Source organism: Lepisosteus platostomus, chromosome 4 (genome assembly GCF_059453375.1).
Source record: "Lepisosteus platostomus isolate fLepPlt1 chromosome 4, fLepPlt1.hap1, whole genome shotgun sequence".
Taxonomy (NCBI): domain Eukaryota; kingdom Metazoa; phylum Chordata; class Actinopteri; order Semionotiformes; family Lepisosteidae; genus Lepisosteus; species Lepisosteus platostomus.
In genome coordinates this window covers 20,433,289-20,461,126 of record NC_142614.1, presented here as the reverse complement: position 1 = coordinate 20,461,126, position 27,838 = coordinate 20,433,289, and the positions used below count along the sequence as shown (strand labels likewise).

The 27,838-nt window shown below is 35.7% G+C and overlaps 1 protein-coding gene across 5 annotated transcripts in view; it reads right to left on the bottom strand.

Moving 5' to 3' along the window:
* Positions 1-27,838, bottom strand: part of znf532 (zinc finger protein 532) — a 41,387-nt gene continuing 13,549 nt past the window's right edge. For all 5 annotated transcript variants that reach the window (XM_088628921.1, XM_088628922.1, XM_088628924.1 and 2 more), the window contains 8 exons: positions 20,991-23,311; positions 19,202-19,383; positions 17,726-17,902; positions 10,702-10,864; positions 10,168-10,458; positions 7,740-7,852; positions 5,229-5,376; positions 1-4,113 (listed from right to left, as the gene is read on the bottom strand). In XM_088628921.1, coding sequence (XP_088485047.1) covers positions 3,625-4,113; positions 5,229-5,376; positions 7,740-7,852; positions 10,168-10,458; positions 10,702-10,864; positions 17,726-17,902; positions 19,202-19,383; positions 20,991-23,285 — 3,858 coding nt within the window. In that variant the 5' untranslated portion in view covers positions 23,286-23,311 and the 3' untranslated portion in view covers positions 1-3,624. The remainder of the gene's footprint in view (positions 4,114-5,228; positions 5,377-7,739; positions 7,853-10,167; positions 10,459-10,701; positions 10,865-17,725; positions 17,903-19,201; positions 19,384-20,990; positions 23,312-27,838) is intronic.

The following is a 27,838-nucleotide window of genomic DNA, read 5'->3' as shown; positions in this document are numbered from 1 at the left end:
CAAGTTTCATATTTTATTGACACCAATAACATCTTATACAGGAACATTTGACATCTACCTAACAGCAGCAAGACACATTCTAAGAAACAAGTAACACCTGTTACAGCTTCTCATGCAGTTTAAATCTCTACACAAAAATATTTCTTTTAAAAAAAGTAAAAAAAAACAACAAAAAAGTCCTTTGAAGAAATACATATTATATAAAAGAAAACAAATAAAAACATATATTTTCCCCAAGTATCTTATACAGTGTTTTATATTTTTAAATCTGAAACACTGTTCAATATTTAAAGATGTTGGTTTTGTTACTACAGCTGTCTGTCCACAATGAATAGATAGCAATTCCCAGTTTCTTATTTACACACACATTCTTTAGTTGTGAAGGCAGAGCAAATTTCAATTTGAGTAGGTCTCATAACTTGTACAGGCCATTCGTTTATGCCCATAACTACTACTTGAAGAAACAAGATCAAGATTTTTAAATAAAATATGCTTCTTTGGTGTTTCAAAACAACACAGGATATGTGGGGTTGTTAACATGCCATAATCTTAAGGAAATTCTTAAGCATTTAGTAGTGTGTAGCTCTAAGGGGTTCTCAACACAAAGCCGCTATGTAGATAAAAACTAAGTATTGAAGCACCAGAGAAACTTGATCTAAACCAATGCATTTTCTTCTCATTCTGAATGAGTGTTCTTTTTTTTGTTTCCAGGGTTATCAGTACAAAACAGAACTCTTTACCTACATGGTCCAACTGAAGCAATTTTAATTAGGCTTGAATAGAAATGTTAAGAAAAAAAACAGTAAGAAGACAACTCTGGCCCATTGAAAAATGCCCAATTTTTATATTTTCACTAGTAACTTTTAATTTAGAAAGAAACTAGAAAACTGTTTAGATGCTCAACTTTTGCAATTGAAACTTTCCAATAACACACAATAGCAATATTGTATGTTATTGCATTGTTCAAAGCTGAACTAAACATTTTGTCCTTAAAAACTAAAAGTAAATCCAAGTGTCTACCAGACATCTTGTACTACTGCAAAACTGGATAGAATGTAGGATAAGGTGTATATAAAAAAGATACAGTGCAAAATTCGGCAAACAGAATAGCATCTGGAAGTTTCCAAAACCAAAATCTCGTCTTTTCAAAGTAATTGAAAATCATAACCTCAGGTGCAAACTTTCATAAAAAACAACATTCCAAAATGATTTCCTTTATCACTGATTAGTTTGTTTGTTAAAATATGTTAACTATAATAGAACATGTCTAATATACTGTAGCAATATTGATGAGTATTATTGATAATATAATTCTTTTGATCAAAGTGCATCAATATTGCAACACTAGGGCAGAACTGCTTTCATGTGTTAGTCAATTAAAGCTGTAGTCGTCATCATTGGAAGCATTTTTTTCCTGTTTAGTAACAGCATAAGAACAACTATAGAACAAAACAAAAGAACAAAAGAAAATAAAATCTTTATTTTTCTACTCACATATAAAAAACTGGGCATTTTTACTAATTTCTTCTTGCTGGTAAACCTTCACTAATGTAATAAATCTTCTGTCAGACATCTACCTTTCCTTTCAATAGACAGCATTATGTCTATAAAAAGCAAAAGGATAAGGAAGTAGCTTTAAGAATATCTGTATATAGCATTCATCCAGAGAGCTGACATATCACATGTATATAGCACCCATTTAGTGAAACATAAACATTATTTTTAAATTCTTAGGCTGAAACTGGCAAAAATAATGAACACAACATTTTTTGGAGAGTCCGATAAATAGTAAGTTATAATATGAATGGTTATGCTTAAAACCTGCACATTTATACTGTGAACTTTTTAATTCACATTTTCTTCCTCTATGAACTGTCAGTAAAATAGGCTAGTTTAAACTCTACCAGACAAAATACATCTTAACAAATATTCACATCTTTCTTTTACATTAGTATTCTGAACCTTATTGGCTCAAACTCTGTAAAAAGGCCACAAAATAATTTTAAAAGCAAAAACCAAAAGGTGTGCATGTGAAAAGATCTAAACAGACAATATTATTCCTTAATTTGTGAGTTCCACTGAAACAGAACCATTAAAGTAAATTTAAAAGTATCTCTGTTGTGTGCCTCTCCACACAATGTTCTCAATATATGTTTGAAATAAAGAATGTAATTTTTGATGACAACTTTATAATCGCAAAAGTTTCTTCACCGTCTGCTGATTTAAGCCAATGGTGACAATGACATCATTTGACTCCCCTTCAAAATGCCCCAAATGGAATGAATTGGGTCCCAAAGTCCATCTACTTGTCTTTGTTGTAGAGTTGGTAGAATAAGTAATGTACAATCAGTATCAACAGATTAAAGTACCTTCAGACTTGGTGCTACCTCATTTACAGTGTAAGCCCATTAGGATTCAATTCCTGCATACTTTATAATCAGAAAATATGGGTCTGGCAACAAAGCCTTTAATGGTAAAAGAGCCATAAGAAGATGAACCACCTGGAATATCTCAACAGCAGTTCTGATAGATGAATACTGTGGCAGAATAAGACCTCCAATCATCTTGGTTGCATAATCAAAATATTTTGCAGAACATTTTACATATCAAGAGGAGGACAGATTTATCAGTGTTCTCTTCAGGGTAATCACCAGAAGCATTCATTAAGCTTGTCATGTTGTCTGGGTGTCAGACTCTAGGCTCCCAAAGACGGTTCTCTTCTCCCATCAAAGCCAAGGCAATTGCACCAGATAAGAACAAAAGCAGCATTTCAAAGACATAGTTAAAGCAAACATAAAAAATGCAACATTGATATTAGCTCTTGGGAGATTATGGTCTTTGACTGAACCAGATTCAGCAAGAATGTTGGGCATGAGCTCTGCACTTTAAGCCAAGAAATGAGGAAGCAAACGTGAAAACGCTGAAGAGAGCTCATCGTGACTGAATCTTCTAAGACAACCAGACTCTCTCTGGCACTCTCTGTGACCCTTAACTGTGAGGGATAGTTATGATCAATCATTGATAATGAATCAATGATTGAATGATGGAATGAAGCAATGAGTAAATGTAAGTCATAAAAAAGCTCCTACCAAACAGGTTGTATGGTACATTACAGCTATTTCATAGTTCTGGCCTTTTCTGCCCTTTTCCTTTGTAACAGTTCAACTGATGTATAGCTCATGGATTTCTCCCAGGACATTTGGCAGCAGTAGCAATAAAATACTGCAGTGTTTTAAGGTTATAGGATAAACCTCATGATAAACCCTCTTCACAGTATCTAAAACATCCAAACTGTAACAAAAATGACTGTTTCTGACAGAAAATAATTAAATTAAACCTCCTATAAAAATCTATTAAACACCCATACAAACACTTTGCATAGAGTGTACAAAATGTATTTTTCTTAGTTTTATTTAAATATACATAAATTGCTTTTAAATACATTTAGTTTTTTTAAACACTTAAGGGATATATAAGAGAAAATGGTGTAATGTGTAGTAACTACAGCTGTCTAAAATGTACCATTGTTCTAACAGCACTCAGCTGTGAAGAGTGTAACAAAACCAAATGTAGCACAGAACAAAAAGTATTTGGATAATAAAACGGGTCTTCTGTTCACTGTATTCACTTCTCTGTTGCACTCAGTCTTTTTGACTTGATAAAAGCCATCCCATGAGTTCTCATGTGAGTGTTCAAGGCAGCTTCTGTCTCGAATGTCTTGGCACAAACTTTGCACTTCCTTTCGGAGACACCGTCAGATTCTGTGCCCTCTGGGTTCAGTTTATTTTCTTGCTGACTGTCCTCTCCTGCCCCATTCTGTCTGGAAGTGGGCTGGGGTTCTTTTAATTTGTGCACTATAAAGAGGTGTCTGGACAGAGAGTTGTGGGAGGTGTAGCACAGGCCACACTCACGACACTGGTAGGAAGAGCCATCAGATTTGTGCTGGGGAATGTGCTCGTGGAATTTCACAATGTCCTCCGTGGTGAAGCTGCACACAGCACACTTGTGGACTTTGAACACATTGATTTTGAGCTTCTTTAGGGGCTGAGTTATAGCACCTCGGGGACGGAACTCCAAAACTGTTTCTTCTAGCTTCCGTTTTGGGCTAGAAGCCTACGGATCGACACAAAAGAAACAATGCCAATTTAAATAACCAACAGGCCAGCAATTATGACACAGTACACCTTGGTCTTTTAATTTGTAACTTATGCATCAAAAGTTAATGATTGTGCAGTTTAATTGACTGAATACAGATGATAATTATTTTTAATTGATGAAAGAAATGCTACTGTGCTAAATATACTGTACATGTACTGTAGATTCTATTACTGTTGTAACTGGTCTTTCAAAATGCAGTTGTAATCAAAATGTCAAGTGATGTATTTAGCTGCTGTTGGATTAAATAATCCATGAAGAAATGGAAATCAGGAGAGATCAAAGGCTGCTCTTTATCTTTTCCAAACAGCAAACATGAGACACATGATGGATAAATAACTGATTTTAATTATCTCGGGCTGAATCATTGCATAAGTTATAGACAAATACTCAATAGGTGTCTATCAGCATTCTCACCGCATATTTGGACCATTCCAGTCATGGGAAAACAGAAGGTCTGTGTAAAGGACTTCTCTATCATTACAAAAACCCGTTATCCACCATTATGTCAACTGTGATGATGAGAAGGCTCCCTAACACAGAGCTTTTTAGGTAACAGAAATGGTCCAACTAAGGAAAAAGAAATGGATAGCCTATTGGCTTGAGTAGTAAAAGCAATTAATTTATTGGAAATAATATATCAACAGTATTAATGTAAAATGCACTATACCAGTTTTAAAATGCGGTGAGTAAAAAAAACAACAAATCTGAAAATGTCAAATCATACAGAATAACCCTTGAAATAATTCTTTCAACATTAATTTCAAATAAATATTATTAGAACTGGTAAGTGTAATTCATGTAATGAAATATTTTCTGAGTTGAAGCAGTGTACAGAGCAAATGTGTGATTTAGAAGTTTAATTTAAAAGGCGTGAGATATCCTCAAGCAATGAACCTGCTTTATTCATGTGAATACTAGAAATAACGTTAACCTTTAACTGAAAGGTTAACTAAGGTGAATTCGGAAAAGTGGAAAGGAAAATTGGTGAGTAAACTTAAGTAATGTACTGTATTTTATGACCCTCAACACATTTGCTCTCATTATGGCCACTGTTAAAGATGTTGCCATACCTTAGAAAATTCTTTTTCTGAAGCATCTTCAGCATTGGTGGATTCTGTCACTTGTTTTTCCTCTGTGTCCTTAATGCCATGCATTAACTGAATGTGCTTGTCCAACATTAAGCGCTTACTAAAAGAACGATTGGGGTCCGGACAGTGACTGTGGAAACAGTGAAGAGACAGAGGACATTTTACTATTACAGCATAAACATGAAGACCCAATAAACCTGAAATATTATATGTTACAAAACAAGGCTTCTACTATTTAAAATCAAGTGATTTGTCAGTATCACAATATCCCTCCTGATGTACTTTCCTTATGCTGTTAAGAAAAGTTCATCAGAAAAAATCAAAACGTTCAAAGCTCAATCAAATGATAATGCACACACATCAGAAGTCTTACTGAATTCTTCCATAATTTGCAGGACAGGAGTCTTGCACATTAACCACTGCACTATTTTGTTTTTGTCAAAGGATGAAATGTAATTACAAACTCCCTCCATAGAAAGAAGTTCTAAGGTTTCTTCATTCCAAAAACATTCCTTTGCCTGCCTTATGAAAGCATGTAATGAATGTGAATACATTCACAGATCAAGGCTTTCTTAATTTAACTAAATTACAGATACTGATTAACACATGCCAGAAAACAGTCTTGCTCTCTTCTCTACCTCCACTTGGGAGGTCAGTGTCTACCAGCTTGTGGGACAGGAGATAATATTTCAACTTATGGAAATCTAATGATCTCCATGGCAGTTGGCAGCTCCTCTAAATGCCTCTTCCAGGAGAACACTCAGAAAGGACTCCCAAATTAGACACTCATTAATGGTATGTCAGCTCTCTGAATATGTTGCAATTCTTTTAGGTTTGATTTTAAAACCCAGATTAAGGTCATGAGACTGAAGCAGGGGCTTCAGAAAACTATGTGGAAGAAGTACCACATTATGTATGGAAAAACAGCTGGTATCAAAAATTGCTCATGTGCAGCATATAACTTAATAAAGAGCATCCTTCTGAGATCTCTTTGGAGTTTTTTTTTTTACACATACTGTATCTGAGTGAAAGATCTGTTATTTTAAATGCACCTTTCTAAATACATGCATTTCAGGTCAAAACCTACTGTATGTTGTGTTGAAATATGAACGGGAGGGGATGAGTAGAAACTACATGCACAAGCATTTAAAACAAATAGGAAGCACATTTTAACCTAAAGGTCTGTGGGAGTTTAGAATAAGCTACCCAGCCATATGGTTGAAGCCAATACCCTGGCTTCTTGCTAGAAATATCTAGATGAGAGCCTGGATAAATTAACTATTACCTAAAGGGTAAGATGAGCTGAATGGCGTCCTCTCATTTGTACCCTTTCTAATGTATGTTCTTTGTATTTCTATGTTATGTGCCATTGTGACATTCCAAGTTGAGTGAAAATCTGTCTCCTTTGATTTAAAAAAGCAATAAAGCTCATAAAAAAAAAAGATCCATGTGTTGGAAGAACTAAACCGAACATCCAAGCAGTTACCATTCCATAAGGAATACTTTAAGCTCTAAAATATAATGGATAGTGGGGGAACAAGATTTAATTTATTTTCATAAAACAATGGTGTTTTGCTTTATGAAGGAAAACAATACAAATTGATGGATGAGTTTGATATTGGAAGAAAAACTATACCTGAGTGACTAAAGTGAAGTGCTCCCTGTGGGTCTAAATATTGTTTGGAAAAGATCAATAAAACAAAGCTTACTAGTGGGCAAAACAAGCTGTGTGAGCAGGACTACAATTTACTGTTTTCTGTATGTATGAAAAAAGCAGCTCCTCCAAAGGTGGAAATAAAATTAATATTTTATTCAACCCTATTATTCTTCCTGTAAAAACGCTGCCTCTGTTAGAGAAAACTGCCAGTGACCTTCAAGGTACACTGTAAACTCGCTACAGGTTTCTTTTCATGGATACAGATGTTGAGTTGCAGTGTTAAAGGGATTTTTTATTAGGCCCTGTAACACACGTGCTGCCCTCTCTTTATTCATTTTAATGAAGAGACCAGGCACCCACACAGATACAGTTCAGTGACCCATCTGTATCTTCAATATGCTAAATACTTAAACACGTATAAAATATTAATCTCCAAGAAACAAAGAAAGCACACCCATAAGATGGTTCAAACTGTTAAAATATTTTTTATTAAATGGTTCTTTCTGCACAAACTTTAAATCCCTTGAAGGGTAATTTATAGATTTTTTACAAAAGATCAAGAAGGATGGTCCCAGTTCATAGGGGACGAGCAAGTGTACTCATTCTAAATTTCTACATCCTATCTTAGGTAAAAGAGTTGAAAAGAAACTGTAAAATACATTGAAATATATAGCACAACATTCATACAAAAATATGTCCTCAAATCACCAAATTGCTCCTCACCACACAAAACACAGAACACTTTTAAGCCCAACAGGGCTTTCCTCATCTTTCCATGAGTGTCTGAGGAAGGTTTTGGTTGTTTTTAATGCAGACAACAGCAGGGCTTTACTTACGGGCATGTGTACACTTTTCGGATTCCTTTGTGCTTGATTCTGTTGTGTCGGCAGAGACTGTGTGATGAACTGAAGGATTTGTCACATTGACGACAAGGATGCTTCTTCATTTGCTAAGAAAAAGAGAGTCAACCAATCATTTGCGCATTGAAATGACCTCTTAGACACTATGCAGATATATAATGACATGAACATGATTCATGATTTCTTCAGTGTCTGTCTTTCCCAAATCCAATATACTCAGAGCTCTTAGTTTTGTGTGAAGCACATTGTCAAGGTTAGCTACAGTAACAAAGGAAGTGTTCTACAGGGATGATATTTTGAAAATCAATTATAAAAATTAGAATGAACACATTATAGCATATACCAAAATGTATTTTTAATAAGCATTACTTTTAAGAAACAAGAATTAACAAGACAATTCCACTTTAAAGTTTAAGCATTGCTCTGAATTAAACTGACCAAAATAATTTTTGGGTTAGTCTTACATTCTGTATTGGTTAAATTCCAAGTCATTTTTCTTAAAAATCTCTTTGACCTCTGACCTGGGTAGAAAAAGATCTTCAACAAAAAAATCAAAAACCGACATCAGTCACGATAAATAAATGTATTCTGGGCTAAATGTAAATACTACCACTCTGGGTGGCACCATTTTCCACAAGTAATGTATAAGGATTTGAAGAAAATTCTTTCTTGTTTAAGAGCCTTTGAAACTAGTTCCAGTTCAAGTCTTCCTGATTATTTAGCCCCCTGAAAATATTTAATACTGTACAGTATGTTTATTTCACAATAACCTGTGTGCGTGTTTGAGGTGAATTTCCTAAACTCGCCAAAAGATATTTAAGATAAATCTTGATGAGATCTACATTCATCAAGCAAAACATTCTGCTATTTAACAATTTGATTTTTGGTAGATATTTGTATTTAAATAAGTTGTATTTATCTTTCATTTAAACATTACCCAAGGCTGGTCTAGCAAAGTAATGCTCAATTCTAACTAAATGTGTTATTAATAATTTATTTAAGATAAATGTTCACAGGATGTGCATCCAAATTTTAATAGTTTGAGATTTGAGGGGTTCTGAGCTTGGGACATTTTACAAAAAGAATGAATAACATTTTGAATCACACTGCACAATGAAAACCAGGTAAATTTATCCAGCACAATTTGAGTAGGTTGGGCAGCAAAATGTCCCTTTTCTGATTGAACTGGTTTGGAATTACTATCAGACAAACATTGCCGTGAGAAGAGAATGATTGCTGAATTCAGGCCTGCTACTTTTTAAATACTATCAGATTAGTCATTGTCCATTCACAAAAAGGGCTGTTTTTATTTCTTCAGTAGCACTGTGCATTCAGTCATAAATCTAAAAAAGGAAAGGATCAATAAGCATTCAGCATGTGCCTGGATCCACAGAGATAAGGCATTATGTATTGATCCATTTTTTCATTACTTCTCAATTGAGTTTGATTCAGCATTTCTGTCCTTCAGTCCATCTTACAAAGATGAATGCAATCATAAAGAAGCTGGATCACTATTAATTTAAAAGTTAAGTAATTGCACAATATTTTCTAGCAGCCATTCTAATTCATGATGTAATGGAAATGTGTTTGCCAAAGGTTTTCCACATGTAAAAATTGAGAACACTGCCTTATTTTTAAGCTTGAAAACAAAGTTATTTTGTGACTTTATCTACGGCAATTTAATTATGCACTTGTTTAAGCACATGATAACACAACATGTACAGTCTTCACATTATTTAAAATCAAACATCTAAAATGCCTCGAACGTTAAAGGACTTGGGGGACTAAATTGGTATCATCCAACAGCACAGACTGAGCGTTACTGTCTAAGCACTGCCGATCCAAATCTGGGTTTATCAGAAAACTATAAATGAGTTGCACTTGGCTAATTTTAGTTGGATCAGTTTGCAGCCCAAAGACAAACTCCATGCCTTGCCAGCTACCAATATACTTTCAGAATTACAGAAGAGAGCTGAGGATGTTCTCCCATTGAACCTCTAGACTGGTGTCCAATCCATAGAGACATAGAGGAAAGCTGAATGCATGGTGTTCCAGGTCTTTTTAAGCACTAGCAACTGAAGCTAGGAGAAGCCGGTAAATTGGTCCAATAATGGGATGATTTAGGTTAAAAGCCATGCAGACACAATATCCCTTCAGGAATTAGATTGGACACCCCTGGTCTAGCTCACTTGATAGCAATGGCTAGCCAATTTGACAAATCCATGTCTGAGAAAAATCATGTGTTCTTTTCTATACAGGTATTAAAGCTGTTGCATTGAGCCATGGCGAATACCAGCCACAGCGAATTACAAATTGGAGAAACAAAAACAAATTCCTCTCGTTGTGCGTTAGAGTGGAGTACCCGGGACTGGGATTGTAAATGATGGTTAAACTGCTTGCTCACCTTCCCATGCTCTCGCCTCATGTGAGAAATATAGACTTCCCTCTGGGTGAACAATCTGTCACAATCCCGGCACATCCAGCCTGGGTTGGTGGGCTTCTTGGACAGGGAAGTAGTGTTACTTTTCTTCACAGTGCAGGAAGGCTTCTTGTCACTCTTTTCCACCCCGTTCACAGAATTGACATCCTTGCCATTTTGGCTGGATGTAATTGGAATTGTTGGCTTGGTGGTAAGGGGAAGGTTTATACCCAGGTTTGGTGGACCCTCAATTGTTTTTAGTGTGCCATGCATAGACTGTGGGAATAATTGAAAATAATTATTAAGATTTAACAGTAAAGAGCTTATCGCCTGCACACTATCCAAGATGGTAGATACAGAGTTCTTCGGATATCATAAACCTACATGAATGTTCACAGTTAGATTAACTTTATAGGATACTTTTTTCAAGTTTAAGCAGTTTTAAATCTGGAAATAAAATACAGACAATACTGATATTTTTCCTTGTAAAAGGCAGAAAATAGGTCTTTGTCTTTGTACCTTTATATGATCCAACATAAGTTGCTTCTGTGCATAACGCATGGAGCAGTCTGGGCATTTGAAGACAGAGACTTTCTGATTGGCGATGTGCTGGTCAAAGTGGGAGTAAAGCAACGTCTGTTGTGTGAACACGGTGTCACACATGGAGCACTTATAGATTAACCTAGAAAAGAAAACAAAATACACATAAAGAAGTGTTATACAACATCTAGATTACATTTCTTGCAGCCATCAAGACTTCAAGGTCAAATGGCTTCTGCTGAAAGACGCTGAAAAATGTGACAGCCGTTGTCTGAGGACTTAGTACAGAAGTGGGTTTTTAGTCTAATAAGTGAATACTAGGTCACATTTAGGTTACTTATCATAATATATTTCTATGTAAATATTGCGCAGAGACCAAATACAGTTGTGAAGTGCTACATAACTTGGGTGATGCATCTGTAAAAACATTTGGTAATACCTCTTTCTAGAGCGGATGTGGCTGGTTATACACCTGTAGGATTTGTACATATACAGTGCATTGTATATAAAATAATATGTATAATATATGTTAAATAACTTATTAGTTTGTAATATAATATATATATATAAAAACTAAGTTATACTGTATATATAATAATAACACACCCTCAATGATCAGGTTATACTTAGAATGGTTTTGTGGCTTCTTTATTGTTCTGTGAACAATTCAGCAGTGGAGAATTAAAAAGACAAGCATTTACACAAAGGTAGGTAGGTCCCTTTTCAGGCCATAAAGGTATTTTAAAAAGTATTTAACATGTGGCAGGGTGTTGTAGTAGGATGTTTTAATCACACATACTGTACTTTAATCTGGAAGCAAGTCCATGACATGTGTTTTTCACTCTTTGCTTTAAAAAAAACAAAGAGAAATACAGCTCTGTCTTTTCTCAAGCAACAACTGTCACTATGCCAGAAATATCTCTGTGAAACTGAAACCTGCTGTCTGGTCATCCCTTTTCACACATAAGAAATTTGGAGAGGCTTTCCTGAATATATAACTAATGATAGATAAAAGCTCATAAGTAGTGTTAAATCCTTCAGATTCATGTTTTCCCTAAGTGGAGGTGTAACTGTAGAAGCAACTTTGCATTGCATCAATTCTCAAAACTTTAAAACACAAATGAATCCTTAAAATATATTTAAAACACTTAAAAAGGCAATATATTAATGTTTTAAAGTGAGGTCTAAGACAGAATTTGAAAGTGCAGACTGACTTGAAGTATCTGATATAAGCTGGAAGACCAGAGACAAGAGAGCTCAGATGATGTTTTGGTGTAAACAGTTTAACAGTTTACAGGTGTAGTCAGTAGCCAAACTTTAAAATTGTATTTTATCCTGAAATCCAGAGGGAGGTAGTGCAAGGAAGTAAACAGGTGATTTATGCTAATGCATTTGAGTTTAGTTTGGCTAAAATCTGAGCAGTTGAGTTATGACCACGCTGGATCTTGTTAATAACATGTTTGGAAACATAAGCAAATATAACATTACCATAATAAACCCTGGAAAAACCTGAACCATTCCCTCTTCTGCATCAGACAGGGACAGATGTGTACAGATATCAACAATGTTAAAAAGATGAAAAAAGACAGCTTTGTAACACTGCAAACTTGAGATTCAAATGTGAGGCTTGGGTCAAAAATGACTTCAAGATTCCATCTTTTTCTATTTTGTTGCATTTGACAGCTTGTTTCAATTCAGTCACATGGGAGACAGGCCCATCCCTGCATGCAAAGGGTACAAGGAAGGATACACCCTGGATGGGAAGCCAGTCAATTACAGGACAGGTACACAGACACAAACACTTACAGTCTCACACCAGGGCCAATTTTCCCAGAAGCCGGTTAACCTGCAGTATCTTTCTTAACTGTGGGAGCACCCAGAGGGAACCCACAAGAACATAGGAAGAACACACAAACTCCAAGCAGATAAATCTGGAATTGAACCTTGGGACCCAGCGCAGTGAGGCAGCAATGCTAACCACTTTGCCACCAAGCTGCCCGCAAAATAGTTTTTATCTATATACAGTATTTAATATTTAGTTTTCTTTTTGATTTCTATTCATAAAGTACGACATTCTCAGTCCATGGTTTGTCACTTGCAATCCATGTAACAACCTGAAATATTACACAGGAAGTGGTGACAGTAGTGATCTCAGACCAGTTGGCGATACCCTGCCCTATGGACAGTACCAGGTACTCTGTGTTGCAGGAAGTTCCATCCTTCAGATAAGACATTAAAAATAATTATCCCAAAAAAGATTTTGTGACGAAACACTGCACTGCATTGTTTACAAGTGTCCTGGTCAAATTCCAATCTGGAGTTACACAATGTTGTTTACACTACCTCATATCCCCACCATTTTCTTACTTCTCCACCTAATCTGCTGTAAAGTGGGGCTTATGGCACCTACAGATGCAGCCATTCAAAATGGGTGGGGTATTTCGCGGTATACCCCGGTGGGCGTGTCGCAGTATCACGCAGTATCACGGGGTTAATCGCGTCATTTGACGTCATGCCGGAAAGTGTCCGGCATCACCTTGTAAAACCGCCAGGAGGAGCCAATAAAGCTTAACCTCTCATGTACAGCATTTGAGTTTAAACTGTTTATTACAGCATGTTAATCATCAGTCATTAAAAAGTTGGTATATTTTATGAAAGCAAGATTGCTCAGTTGGACAAAAGTACACAACCTACCTTTATCAGAAATATTTATGCATCAAAGCCTTTGCCGAAGATATTACTAATAGTATTAATAATGAATGACTTTGGACAAGCTGTAAACTCAAAGTATAATTTCTTTAGCACATATTTACAAGCACTTGGAATGTATCCAAGCCCCACTTTGTCAGGCATTTTCTTTTACTGCAACAGACATAAAAACCCCCTTGCTTTTAACAGAGCGTTTCATAATTTCTAACTACGAAAATTATTTAAACTGCGACACTTATAATTCAACCAGAGCTCAAAATATCACAAGGATCCTCAAGAGCACAGCAAAGACTGTATTAAAAGATACTTGTATCAGATACATGAGAATCCAGGCTTTTTTATCAATGCTTTCTTTTCCGTATACCAGATATTATGGAACCACTTCAGAAGGGTGTCAGCCAGTCAGATTCCAGGAATTGGTACTTTAAAGAAAAAATACACACCGGTATTCCATTTCTCCCTAAACATTTTTTACATTAGCGTGTAAAAAAGTGGTAGTTTTAAGCTTTTCTGCTAATACAATATGGAATTGCGTATCTAAAGAAATTAATAACGATATGATTATATTCGTGTACTGTAACATTTCTTTGAAAAAATAGAATAGCAATATTATGGACAATTAATTGACTTTCATATTTTTAAATATCACAACATGATAGAATTTAAGTCATTTTAATAACAATGAATAGTCACCTATGCGTTACAATATAAACATTTATATTGATTTAAATCATGTTTTGATTTAAATCGCAAACGCGTGTTTAAATATATGTGTTTTTTTATTTAATCTCTGACCCAGGGAAACATTTTATTTTTTCAAAGAAATGTTTGTTAAAAAAAAAGTCATAGCTTCAGCTGGATTCAAACACTCACCATGTGACGCAGGAGTCAGGAACCTAACCCACAGCGCCACCGGCGAGGTCACATGCAGGGTGCTGAAAAAGCACTACAGAAACATTATCAACAGACAATGTACAGCGTGTACTATTCTTGTGTTGCGGTACATGAATATAATTATATCGTTATTAATTTCTTTAGATACGCAATTCCATATTATATTCCCTTTTAATCAAATTCTAAAAGTATGCTTGTTGACTACGGTATCACATTACTTAAAGACTTCGAAGCTTAAAATGTTTAGGGAGAAATGGAATACTGGTGTGTATTTTTTATTTAAAGTACCGAGACCAGCCATATACTGTATGTTTATGTTCCAAAATTAATATTGTTTATGGCCTTTACACGCGTTACAGTATGCTCCTATTCTTTTTATGCTCAGGTACTAAGATTTCCCTTCAGTGGTAAAATTCCATATGAATATTCAATGCTAAAACGGGCACAGTAAAGACATTTACTGTAAATCTTTCTACGGACCACGAGTGCCCCTGTCGGTCAACCAATCACGTACCGCGGTACCGCGCGTCACGATGCGCGACGCCGTAGCCAATTACCTCCGGTACGTGTCTGTACCGCGGACTTTGAATGGCTGCATCTGTAACATGGTGATGCTACATAAATGCAAGACATTGTTATAAAATATTAGTTGAGGTTGTGGCTACATGTTCTTCATTATTAGCACTAAGTCATCATTTTAGGGTTTTCAACTTGATCTGAAATTTAAAAAAAAACTACATTTAATACAAACACGTGGGATAAAGTACGAAATTTTGACAATACTGAGTTATAAAACTGGAAGGCAAATTTCCTTAAGGTTAAAGGAAAAGGCCTTTTGCAAATGTAAATCACCATCAATCTAATTCCCAACTGCAAGTTTGATTTGGTCTTAGATATTGTAAATTGTGAGTTTTACAATTTACATGAAATGAAAACATATATACAGTATATACTGATGGATCTGTGAAAATCAACAATCTTTGAGATTAAATAAATACTTAAACACGCTGAAAGTGTCAGTTTTTCTTAACTGTACATTTCCCAAACCTGGGAAGTTCAATCATCTTTAGAATATTCACTTTCCCATAAAACATCCTTCTATTTCACTCTTTCTCTCCCATACACTAACTCATGCTCTATTTTTTTCTACCACAACTGTCATTCCCTTCCTTTCCTCATTCAGGACAGGAACCTTTTACAATTCAGCCTATCAGCTGTCAGGATGGTAAGTGAGATTCTCCCATTTCTGTATAAATGAATAAATAAAATACATTAAGATACAGTATATCCAATTTGTTACTTCACAGACATCAGTATTGTGGAAACTTTGTTGCAATGCTAACAAATGAAAACAGAAAAGTATTAATTTCTAGACGGTAAAAGAGAAAATAAGAAAGGTCTATTAGCAAACAACCTGCATTACCTAAAATATTTTAAACCTCAATCTTTGAAGAAAAATTATTTTTAATTCTCAGTGTACCTACCAATGGTATATATTCACAAGAACAGAAGAATCAGTAATTTAAAAAAAATACTCTAAAAGTCAAAGCTCTAAAATAACACTTATGTTACTTTCTTTGAGTGATAGTTTTCTTTAGATTTTAAATATTTTTTGAAGTTCTACAACTAAATTATCGCTATTTATTATCGTAACTGGGTGTCGTTTGGCTGTGGCTTGAAAGAAGCCCCAAACAAGTACACAAGTCTTAAGTATATTTATGCTATAGACTAAAGACTTTTCTAAAATGATGTAAATGTAACCTATTTTTAAGTGTGATTACACTTACACTTCTAAAAAAAAAACATGGTACTGTAACTACTAACCCAATACAATACATTAAGTGGGGTTCAAAAGTGTATAATACACGATAATGCAAAACACCTATTCCGCAGGTTTGAAATTAATTAATTTAAGTTGAGGGACGTGATGAGAAAGGATGAAAAGGTCATAAGAGGGAAATAACATTCAATTAAAGTGACCACGCATAATCAAATTAAAGACTTACGTTCAAAATGTCAAGTAATTGTGCTTTCTGTAATCCATTTTGTCTGGATATCAAATTTCTCTGGATCTCTTTATTTGTGTACCTTTGATTTTTGAAAAAGATATCAAGGTATTTGCCATATGGGAAAAATCTAAAAGGAAGTACATTAGGCACTGGTATTAAAGGTAAGCACATACATTGATGATTAAACTCTAGTGTAACACAATGCAATAAATATTATCTGATAACTTTTTGAACTTTGTCACATACCCAGATCACATTTTATAAAAATGTATATAGAAATATGTTTGAGAAAATATGTTTTTTGAATGTGGGGATATACTGTATATAACAATGTAATAGTTTTATTAACCTTTCTCTCAAAGAAAAGTGTTTGGAGACAAATCATGACTTGTTTCCACACATGAATGTAAAATTCTGTCAATACTAATCAACCTTTACAGCGTCTTCTGCTACATAGAAATATAATACAAATCAAACACACTGGTCGCTAGGCCCCAAGAAACCCTTCCTACATTTTATAAAGTTATATTGTGATATAATCTAATAATTTAATACAAATATTTATAATACGAAAACAATCACACAGCATTATCATCACACAATTTACAACCCAACAGCCATTACATAGTTTTATTTTATTTATTTGTTACTATGTTTACTATTATTATCTTTATTTACTACTTTATGATTAACCAATGTTAAGACAATGAATAATTTATAAGTTGTGAAAAAAAATCAAAATAATTTTCTGATCCTTTTGTGTATTCAGACTTTTCAGTCTTACGTAGCCTAACCGTCTGTTATTAGTTTTGAAACAGGAATTTTAATATACTTTTGGTCTCCAAGGTCACCTACAACAGTCACCAGAAATATGGCATTTTGGGGAAAAAAGGTCTTACTTCCCAGAATTGGGTAAGTATGTGATTATTGAGTATATAAAGCAGTGAGAATATAGAAGATAAAATATTCTAGCGATGAACACATCCTTTTAAAGTTCAAACTAGAAGACACACCCACACTATGTGCAGATATCCTAAATGTAATCATTTTATTATGGCTTCATTCATTTCAACATACACTATTTGTATATAGAAATGACAATTAAATTAAGATGCAACAACAAGCATAGCTGGAATCCTTTAAATGTTTTACCTTTGTAATGGAAAAGATCATCACATACAAAAGGGTTGCAGAATGCCTATGAATGCAGAAAGTATTTTTCCTGAATTTAAGACTGATGGCAATGTCTTGATTCAGGTGATAGCAAACAGTATCCTGTTTCTCAGACTTTGAACTGAGAAGGATGCAGAAGTTTTACTGGGTTTTGGATTCTTTAGATACATCTCACTATACAGGCCTTTTACCAGCAAATTACATGTTTTATGACTTACTTGGGTTCTCCTATTTTGACTCCAGGGTGCTGTGTATAGGCATGAGAATGGGTGCCTGGTGCTGATTTAAATGCCATTGGACAGATAGGACATTTATAGAAGATTTCACAGTGAGTCCCCTGGATATGCGACTTCAGGGCAGCCACATCCGCGTAGATTACACTACAGTGGATACAGCTGTACAGAGAAAAACAAATGTCAAGTTTTAGTATTACAACTCTGCTCTCATTAGAACTGAATTCTAACCAGACCAAAGTTTCATTATAAGCTGACTATGTCAGAACCTCTAAATTTAGAATCACAATTAAATTTAGAAATTAGTTTAGTTCACCATTGTAACCATCATACAAGCTCTAGAAAAGATGAACAAAGAAAACACTTGTTCAATTCAAATGTGAACCCAAAAAGCCCTGGTGCTAGAGCATGATGATTCATTGGGCCCCTATGAGCCTGGCCTGCCCCAGCAATGCTCAACCAGTCTGCTAATTACATAGCCCAGATCCACACTGGCATCTCCTGTACTGCAAAGTTAATATTTTACTTCAAACTGCTATATGTATTGAGATAACTATTTGAATCTTTTAAGTTTATAATCTTTTAAGTATACTTCTATTGAGGGAACAAACACGCATGACTTTTCTTTAAAAATGTGGTCTAGAATACAAAATAATATTTATTTATGATCCACTGAACAAAGCACGGGTCTACAAAGACTGATTCAAATGGTGCATTGCACGGTAATTGGAGATAAAAGATCAATTTTTAGGACAGCAAATTCCTATTTTGTTGTTAATATTTATAACTACACTTCGAATCTAGAATCTTTAGTCATCACTGTACTCAACCACGACCATTTCAGGACAAGAAATAAATATTTAAGCAAGCTACAGAGGTGTATTGCACTAGACTATGCAATATCAATTTAGCATTGAACAACACCTTTCTAAGAACCAGATAATTCCAGTAGCATGAGTATCAAATTTACATTCAATTAGTTTTATATAGGGTAGTTATTTTTTGTTTTAAAAAACAATGTTAACATTAACATAAGAAAAAGAAAAGGTATTAGGCATCAGTAACAAAAAATATATTGCCACTCTGAAATAAGTCCAAAGAAGAACATGCAAGTACATTTCTGGAAACAAATTAATGCATTACTCTTACAGGCTAAGAACTCAATATGTTTAGTTTTGAACAGAAAGGATTATAATGGACCTGATTCCAGTATCCAAAATAGTGACCAACATTGACAACTCAGTGGCTTTCTTCAGCTGGAATAAGCGATTCAAGTTGCTAATGGCAACCAAACAAGCTAGATGTGCTATTACGGTTCTGTTCTTACATTTTTGCAATACCTCATCACTGCAAATCATGAACTATATTCAGTTTGTTTTACGACAGCCATAAATAATCATAAAAAATGAGCTGCAATATTCAACTAGAGTGCCAATCCCATAAAAGAGCAGCAACACTCACCGATAGCCCACTCGGCGGGTGTAGTGCAGGCAGTTCTTGGTGACGTGGGTCTGGAAATGGACCGATCTGCAGATGGCTCCACATTCCGGACATGTGTATGGAGATTTGTGCTGGTGAATTCTCTGATGTGAAGCAAAACTGCACTGGTTCGGAAGCAGCATTTGGCAAATGTTGCAAGTTTTCTGTCATGGAAAATTAAGAACACAAATGCATGGCATCAATAAAATATCTCATGTACAACTTGCTTCTATATTAAATGCATTAGCAGGTCACAAGGATTAGGTTTTTGCAAACTGACCAATTTTTCTTACGCTGAACTGGTGAAAGAAATTCTGAAAATAACCTGAACATTTTCCAAGTAACAAAAGTCTAGCTTAAATTTATTCTTTCACAGAAACATGGACTATAAGGTATGTACATCTTTTCAAAGATATTTAACAACTGCAAAGTTGTTGTTTAATATCTAGGATGAACAGTATTCCTTTATCACCAAATATCTACATCCTATAGGACTGTCTACATGACTGTCCTACAGAACACAGCTCAAAGACTTCACATTCACTAAATAAACCAAATAAACATGCAATGCAACATGCATACAAGTGTTTAGCAGTTACAGAGTAATATATACTGATAAGTAGTTAACAAGATCTTAGGCCCTTCATTTAATTTTCATTTCATTTACAGTACCTCTAATCTAGTAACTGAATAGTGAATTCTATATTTATTTGAAAGTACTTAAAACAGCTATTTACAATTATAATCGTACTGCAGAAAGGCTGAGCATTAGCCAATATGTAATAACAAAAGGTGAAAAAAAAAATGTCCGGGAAACATTACATCTGTACAGTCTTATGAAACAATCAAGACAGAAAATAATAAAATAAAATTTAACAACAAGACTCAGCACTGAAATAACAGAAAGGAGGAATAATACAAAATACAGCTGCAATGCACTTGTGGAAAATATGTAAATGAATACAGTTCATCACCTTTTTATTTGGTGTCAGCTACATCTGCCCTTTCCTAAACAATATTAAGCATTTATTGCACCTAATCTAAAAAAGAGAACTCTATGAATGATTTTATGTTTTCCGGGGAACAATTCTAATAGTGTAAAAAACAGCAAAAGAAATCTTAATTTTACTGTAAATGTCGAACTCTAAGAGTCTACAAAAAGGGTCATGAAGAAATGCAGGGAAAAGGAAAAATCTTTAAGTGCTTGGGACAAAAGCAAGCTTCACAGCCCAAGTGAAAAGAACATAACTTAACAAAAAGACTGATTTGCTTTCTACTTCCAGTCAATAATATGTCATAGAAAAGAGATTACAGTGATATTTCAGATGGTTTCCTAAAATCAAAGAGCCCCTTTTTAGTTCAGGAAGAACTATGAGATGTTAATCGATGTCTACTATTTTTTCTTCTAAGGTATATACATAGCACTGATGAAAACACAAGTGTAAATAATTTTGAGGCCTCTATTGATATTTGAAACAGTGACATCAAAACTGTGAAGCCCTAAAAAAGTTATATTTAATGCCCCCAGAAAAAGTGTCACATCTGTGGCATACATTTCACCTTTCAGTACCAGGTCTTGTATGATACACAAGTCCAAACTACCACATAAAGATTTGGTAGTACCTAATCCATTTCCTCATTAGGGATTTGCTGTAACTATAGGCTACATATATCAGGGGTACTCATTTAACTAAGACAGAGGCCTATAATTTTCAACTCTGGGTAAATGTCTGCTGAATTTACAAAATGGGACAAAAATGCATGCACATACCTGCCCACTGGACTCTAGTGCCTGTTGATAATGCATAGCAAGAGAGGCTTCATCCTGGAAAACTTCGCTGCATTCTAAGCACTTAAGGCTATGTCTGCACAGCTTGGACGGATCCTCATCAAGGGGCATGGCAGCAACTACTGGAGCAGTAGAGGGTGCAGATATAACAGTGCTGAGTGCAGCCGGCGTAGTTTTTGTTACAGAATTTACAGTGTTGGCTGTGGAGTTATGTATGGTGGTGGTGGCAACAACTGAGGAGGGGAAAGGTGAGGCAATCATCTGGTCCGCTGGTATGGGCTTCAAGATCAAGTGAGAGCACTGCATTACCACGCCTTTGTCTTTATGACCACGTGCATGAGAAAGAAGGCTGCACTTATTGTAGAAAACCAAGTTCTTAGCGCAGTGGTTACAGGTCACTTCAATACGAACACTCCTTCTGTCATAGTGCTGAGTGAGGCTTTTCTCCAAGGCAAAGGAGTCTCCGCATTCCAAGCACTTGTAGCCACGGGAGGGTATGGTAATACAGGCGGCAGAGGGGGGGCTGAGGTTAGGAACATAAACGGGCACTGGGTTAATGCTGCTTAGAACCTTATTGAAGGCTTCTACCACTGAGCTCTGTGAGCTTGCTAGTACTTGTACCCTGGACACCTTCTTCGGAGGCTGGTTGGGGATCATAGACTGCTTGATTGGCTGCTGGGGTTTGGAAAGCACTTGGCGGAGTTCAGAAGCGGTTGTAGTGGTTTGAGGCAGGAGATTGAGATTTGCAAGGTGGACAGTCTTTGGCACAAGTTTCGCATTGGCAAGGCTGGAAGCAGGCACCATGACAGTCTGCTGCTGGATGGCATTGGCAGCTTTTAAAATAGCACTGCTAGCACTTTGAACTGAGGCAGCTGGTATGACTGTAGCTTTTACTGTTGTGTTATTGGCCAGTTTCAGATTAATCACCTGGGAACCCGCTGTCTTGACTGCAGAGACAGGCAGGAAGGCGGTAGCCACTGGCTTAATAGTCATCTGTTTAGTAATTTCAGTTGTTGAACTGGCCGAAGTAGCAACCACTGCTGTTGGCAGTGGAGTTCGGGAAGGGGAGGAAAGGACAGATGTCGAAGTAGGAGAAGACAAAAGGGAAGAGACGACAATTGATGAGGTTTGGTCGATCACTTTTTTACTGCCTTCTTGATCAAACTCCGGCAGGACCCTCGTGACAGTACGCTTAATCTGCCCAGAGGATGTTTTTATTGTTTTTATACGAACTTTGGGAATAGCAGGTGTTGAACTAGCTGGGGAAGATGGGGAGCCTTTACTACTGGTTTCACTGGAAACACTACAGGGGCTTTCTGGCTGTCTTGCAAATACTTTCTTTGTGAACTCCACAGGTGTCTCAGGATCTGCAGACTTCTCAATGATCCTCGGACTCTCCTTAGCTTCCATAGGTGAGTCCCTAGGACTATTATGGAGCGCAGGGGCAGAATCTGTGGTGGCTTTTTTTGCACTAAGAGCAGCAATAGCAGCAATACATGAGGACAGTTTTGCAGATGACTTTGCTTTAGCTTGGGAAACACTTGATGCATTTTGACCCAATTTTTCTCCACTTTCCTTCCCATCTAGGGTCTTCTGCACAATCTCCTTTGCCTTCTCATCAACCTTCCTTGACTTTGGTTGCTCATACAGATTTAAACTACCTAATGCACTTTCATTTTCCCTTTTAATGGTTTTAATTTTGTCATGATCCCCATTTGCCCCAGTTTTTGTTAAAATTTCCCCTACTATCGCTTTAGGTTTGTCCTCATCTCTCTTCACAGCTGATCCTGTGAGTGGATTTGTCCTGAAACTGGACAGATTCTCCTGCTTGTCCAATGGGTCATCAACCTCAATTTTGTCGTCATCATCAAATTCCTCTGCACTGGAGATGGGGCTGAATTGGTTGAATGAAGAGTCTTTCATGGTAGATCCATGTCCATCTTCCTTCAGTGACTTTCCAGCTTCTTTACCATAGCGGTCAACAGGAGAAATGGCTAAGAAGCCATTATGTAACCCATTCCCCATGGAGGGATGAACCTCCTTCTCTGTGGCTGCATGCTCACAAGGATCAATATTGCGGATGTTTTTCACAATAACACTGACCCCAACATCAGGAACCGGTGGGACATGGGTGTCCTCTTCTGTATGGACGTTGTGCTTGATTTGCCCTTCATGATCATCATGGCCAGATTCAATAGCCGCTTTGGGATCAACCATGTCAGGGATATCAAAGGCTGCAAGAAGGTCATCAAAGTCAGGGGTCTTCATATCTCCCATGATCTTGACTGTGTTATTCTATAAATCTGTGTAAGAAATGAATAAACACAAAGTAAGCAAAACACATGCCAGTATGTTGAAGACTTTTGTTTTACTATTTTCTCATAAACAAAACGACCTTTGATAAGCAGTAAGCTGTAAATAAGGAGATTAGACCGTAAACCAAGCACTAATCTCTAGGGTGAATGAAAAACACTCCAGAGGCTTGAACCACACCATCACTTTGACAACAAATCTGGCTGTTGCTAATGTCTTTTGAACACCAAAGTAAAAATCATCTACATGTACATCTTAGAAATTAAGCTGCACAATGGATTTAACATGCCTATTTCAACCATAAAGTGTAACTTTAAATGAGATAAACACTTTAGGCCTACATATGTATGACAGAATAAAATTGCACCACAACACAGATTTTCTAAAATCATGGGCTATATTCTCAAATGCACAAGAATTAAATTGGCTAATTCTGATTATGTTTCAAGGTTCATTATGTGGAACAAAATCATCCAATCATGTTTGCTGTATTTTAAAACTACAGTATGCCGATGATGGTTGTTCAATCAGCTACCAGCAACAAGCTAGACTATTAAAGGCACTTTATGGATTTTTAAAGGCACATTATGGATTCTTCCATAAATGAAGATGTATCCCCTTCAATAGAAGTTTTGGCATAAAAACTACACAACGTATTATATATCTTTTTTAACTACTTCAGCTTTATATCATTACAAAGAAAATGTGCCATGAGTAGTTTATGGTCTTCCATTACATACATGTTTTTAATTAGTTAAGTTACAATACCTGAGGTTGGTACCCTTTTGTTGATGACTCAATAAACATCCCACGTACTTCAAAACATTAAAAAAAATCATACAACACATGACACATCCGAAAATCCTATTCCAGGGGTAGTCAAATCTGGCACCTGGATTCCATGCTCCAGCAAATTCTTAAGCCGTCAAGGTGTCCTGCAGCACCTCAGTTAATTAAGCAATTAAGGATCACTTCAGTACTTATCCTCTGGAACAGTGTCACTAAATCCAGATGCTAAAGTTAACCACTCTTGAATTAGACAAATAATGTAATGTACAAGTTTTATCTTTTAATATTACGAGATTATCCATTAATTATCCATTATCAGAAAGATTCTTACTGTATTCCGGTTAAGGGACGCAACAACCGGAAGCCCATCCCAGAAACATATGTTGCTAGCTGGGACTGCACCTTTGACCAGACATTAGTGCATCACAGGGCACTCACACACACATATGCACACGGGAGCAATTTATAGACACCATTTAAGCCAGCCAGCATGTCTTTGGAAGATGGAAGGAAACCAGGGTAAATCTAAATACTAACAAATTCAAAAGCATTAACTGTGCTCATATTGGGTTATGAATAGTTCACATCTGTCGAAAAGAGCCATTTCAAACTCTTTCTTTAATGTTTTTTAATAAGAGGTGTACTCGTGTAGCTCATAAGGCAATAGGCAAAACATGTTGAGTATGACTGTGCTGGCATAGAGCCATAGCAAAACTCATGAATGATGAGGTGAAGCTTCGAGTCCCTGTTCACTTCCTTGCTTTGTTTGCCTTAAGACGGCAGTTTTTTTCTTTGAGTAGCATACACAGTTAAAAAGGAATAAATTGTTTAAGTAAAGTGAGACATCCAAAAGTGTCCAAAAGTACCATGTATATCTCCTCTGAAATGGTAAGAGGAACATATTTTCTAGTACTGGTGTGAACTTCTTTATGCAGGTTTTTTTCATTCTACAGATGACTTATACACAACTAAAATATCTCTTGAAGGTCTCTTGTATTTAAAGTGGACATCTGTTTTCACAGGTAACATACACATTTGCTTTCCTTTAACAAAATATGTACAGTATTGTATTGTAGTTGAGGCAACTTTGTTCATATGAACTGTATGGAGGGGGGATTAAGAGCTAAATATGATAACATTAAAATCAACATACAGTACATTGGGGACCTTCAATTTAACCCTTTTTGGTTATTTTTTCCCTCCTTAATAAAATTCTTCTTATTAAAAACATTCCATGAATAACCCCTGAAAACCCACTGAATACCAAACAGTACCAAATGACTGCAACATTTTGAATGTTTAAAATGATGACAGACTAAAACATAATGTTATAAATGAGAAGAGGCCATTTGACCAGCCATTTGGTTGCTTAGCAGCTTATTGATCCAAAGATCACATCCATCTGGTTTCAACAGCATGGCTTGAAACTTGTTCCAGACACCCACTAACCTTTGTGTAATAACTGCCTCCTGCCATCGGTGTTAAATTTCCAGCTGTGACTTTGTGTTCTAGTTTAAGCTCTGGGCATAAAATAATTCACTGGTTTGATTTTGTAAACATTGTTCCCGATTTTGGATACACCTCTATGAATTCCCCTCATGATCTCTGTCCACAACTGAAAAGACTTAATTAATTATTTTGTATGACATCCACTTTCAATCTGAAATTATTCTTGTTACTCAACTTTGCACTCTTTCTAAGGTATTGATGTATTTTTTAGAATATGGCAATCAGAACTGCACATCATATTCTAAGTAAGGGCTCACTAGTGTATTATATAACTGTACATGACTTTATCTGATTTTAATCCTACACTGTATATTCCCCAGGATTTTGCAGGCCATTTTGTTTCTTCTCCACATTGTCTGGATAAAGACAATGATGAGTCAACATACAGTACATACACATAAAGACCCTTTGTTGACTGCTTCCTCTTGTTGAGTGCAACCTGTCCAATATTTATAATATATAGAGTATATAGGAACAGGTAGAAATTAATTCCATGCAGAAAGAAGAAAGAAAACGTTTCAGCTGTTGAGCCTGCCTTAGGTGTGATAAATAGAAACAAAGATCAAAACCCAGCTAAAAAAGAATGATTCTACATACCAGTGGCGAAAATAAACAATAGGATATAGCATTTCTTTACCCAATTCAGCACATACATAATACTGTATTTATTTATAAATGACACTATCTACAATCAAAGTGTAATTAAAGTGTGCAGTTCCAAAATTATTCACTATAGCAGATGATAATATGTTGCACATTTGCATAAAGAAGGGTTAAAAATGCCACTATCACCATGACAGTGATCAGAGATGGCAAACAAAACAGTTTAAATAAAAACAATAAGAACAACAGAATATGAGAGGAAATAATTTAATGATTTGGAAGCACTGCTATTAAAACAGTAAAACATTACAGATACCAGAATCCCCAGATATGGTACATGAGCTCATTTTTCCCATGGAAACCCTCTGCTGTACCTGACAAAGAGCTGGCAACCATTTTCTGCCACAATGAGAAATTTGATTAATTTAAATCCTGTAAAATGTAGTTTGAAATCTAAAATTAGGATTTGTTTTTCTTTACTAAAAGGATGCATTTTAAACTGAATAAAAATCACTAATTCATGATTCACTTCAAAAGCAGAAGCAGTGTCTTACACTACTTGGTCAAACTTCACAGATTTTCTAACAAACTTAATACCTCATCACACAAGCATTATGAGACACAGATTGGCTTGAACTTACAGAAGAAAATTCCATCTGACTTAAAGGAAACACTGAAATGGCAGAAGTCCAGCTTTACAGAGGTCATTTTTTGAGGAAGTCTTCCCTTTAAATATAAAGGCAAGGCTACATTCATCCGTGTGACAAAGGCACACAGAGTTACTACTGAATGGCAGAATCAGTGGGTGGTGGATGAAGAGAGAAAAAACCTGAAATTAAAAAAAAACAAAAAGATAGAATGCAAAGTTTGAAACAAATATAGTTTATAGTTTGCCATTACACAAAACAGAAAAAAATTGTAACTAAAGTATATTCTCACTGTGGAATATTACAATTAACAACTTTCCTTTGAACATACAAAAGCCTACAAGCTCAACACAAAGATAACTCATTTTCAGCTCATTCTAAATTAACAACACACTGGTACATTTTACCTAAGATATAAAAGATATAAACTTAAAAAAATAAACAAAAGGAATCTGTTCACAATAACCATCCAGTAAACATGCAAACAATATCATCAGAGCAACTACTTGGCCCATCTCTTTAAACATGTTCAACTGAAAATTCAACCGAGTCGAAAGCTGAAGTTTTCAGCCAAAATGGACTCAATTATGAAATTACCAGTTTTATACCAGTAGCTGATGAAATTACATTTACAATAAATCATGCTTAAAATTCTTCACAGTACAGCAGAATCAAAATACAAAAGAATCCAGGACAATTACTTAACATACTAGAATGGTACAAAGTGCATTTTTAAATCATCCAGACATTTTAAGTAATAGCCAGTCAATTCAAGTACCACATTATAGGTTAGGCTTTGTTGTAATCTCATTCAGACAGCGGTTTTCAGATCAAAATGGCCAGTACTTTTAAGAAAAGAAGGATTTAGTCCCTCACTAACAGGAGAGTGCCAACATTCAGAAAAGGTTGCAATATGTTTTTGTGGAGGTTTTTATGATCAGACTCAGTGTGTTTGAGGGGGTGACATGA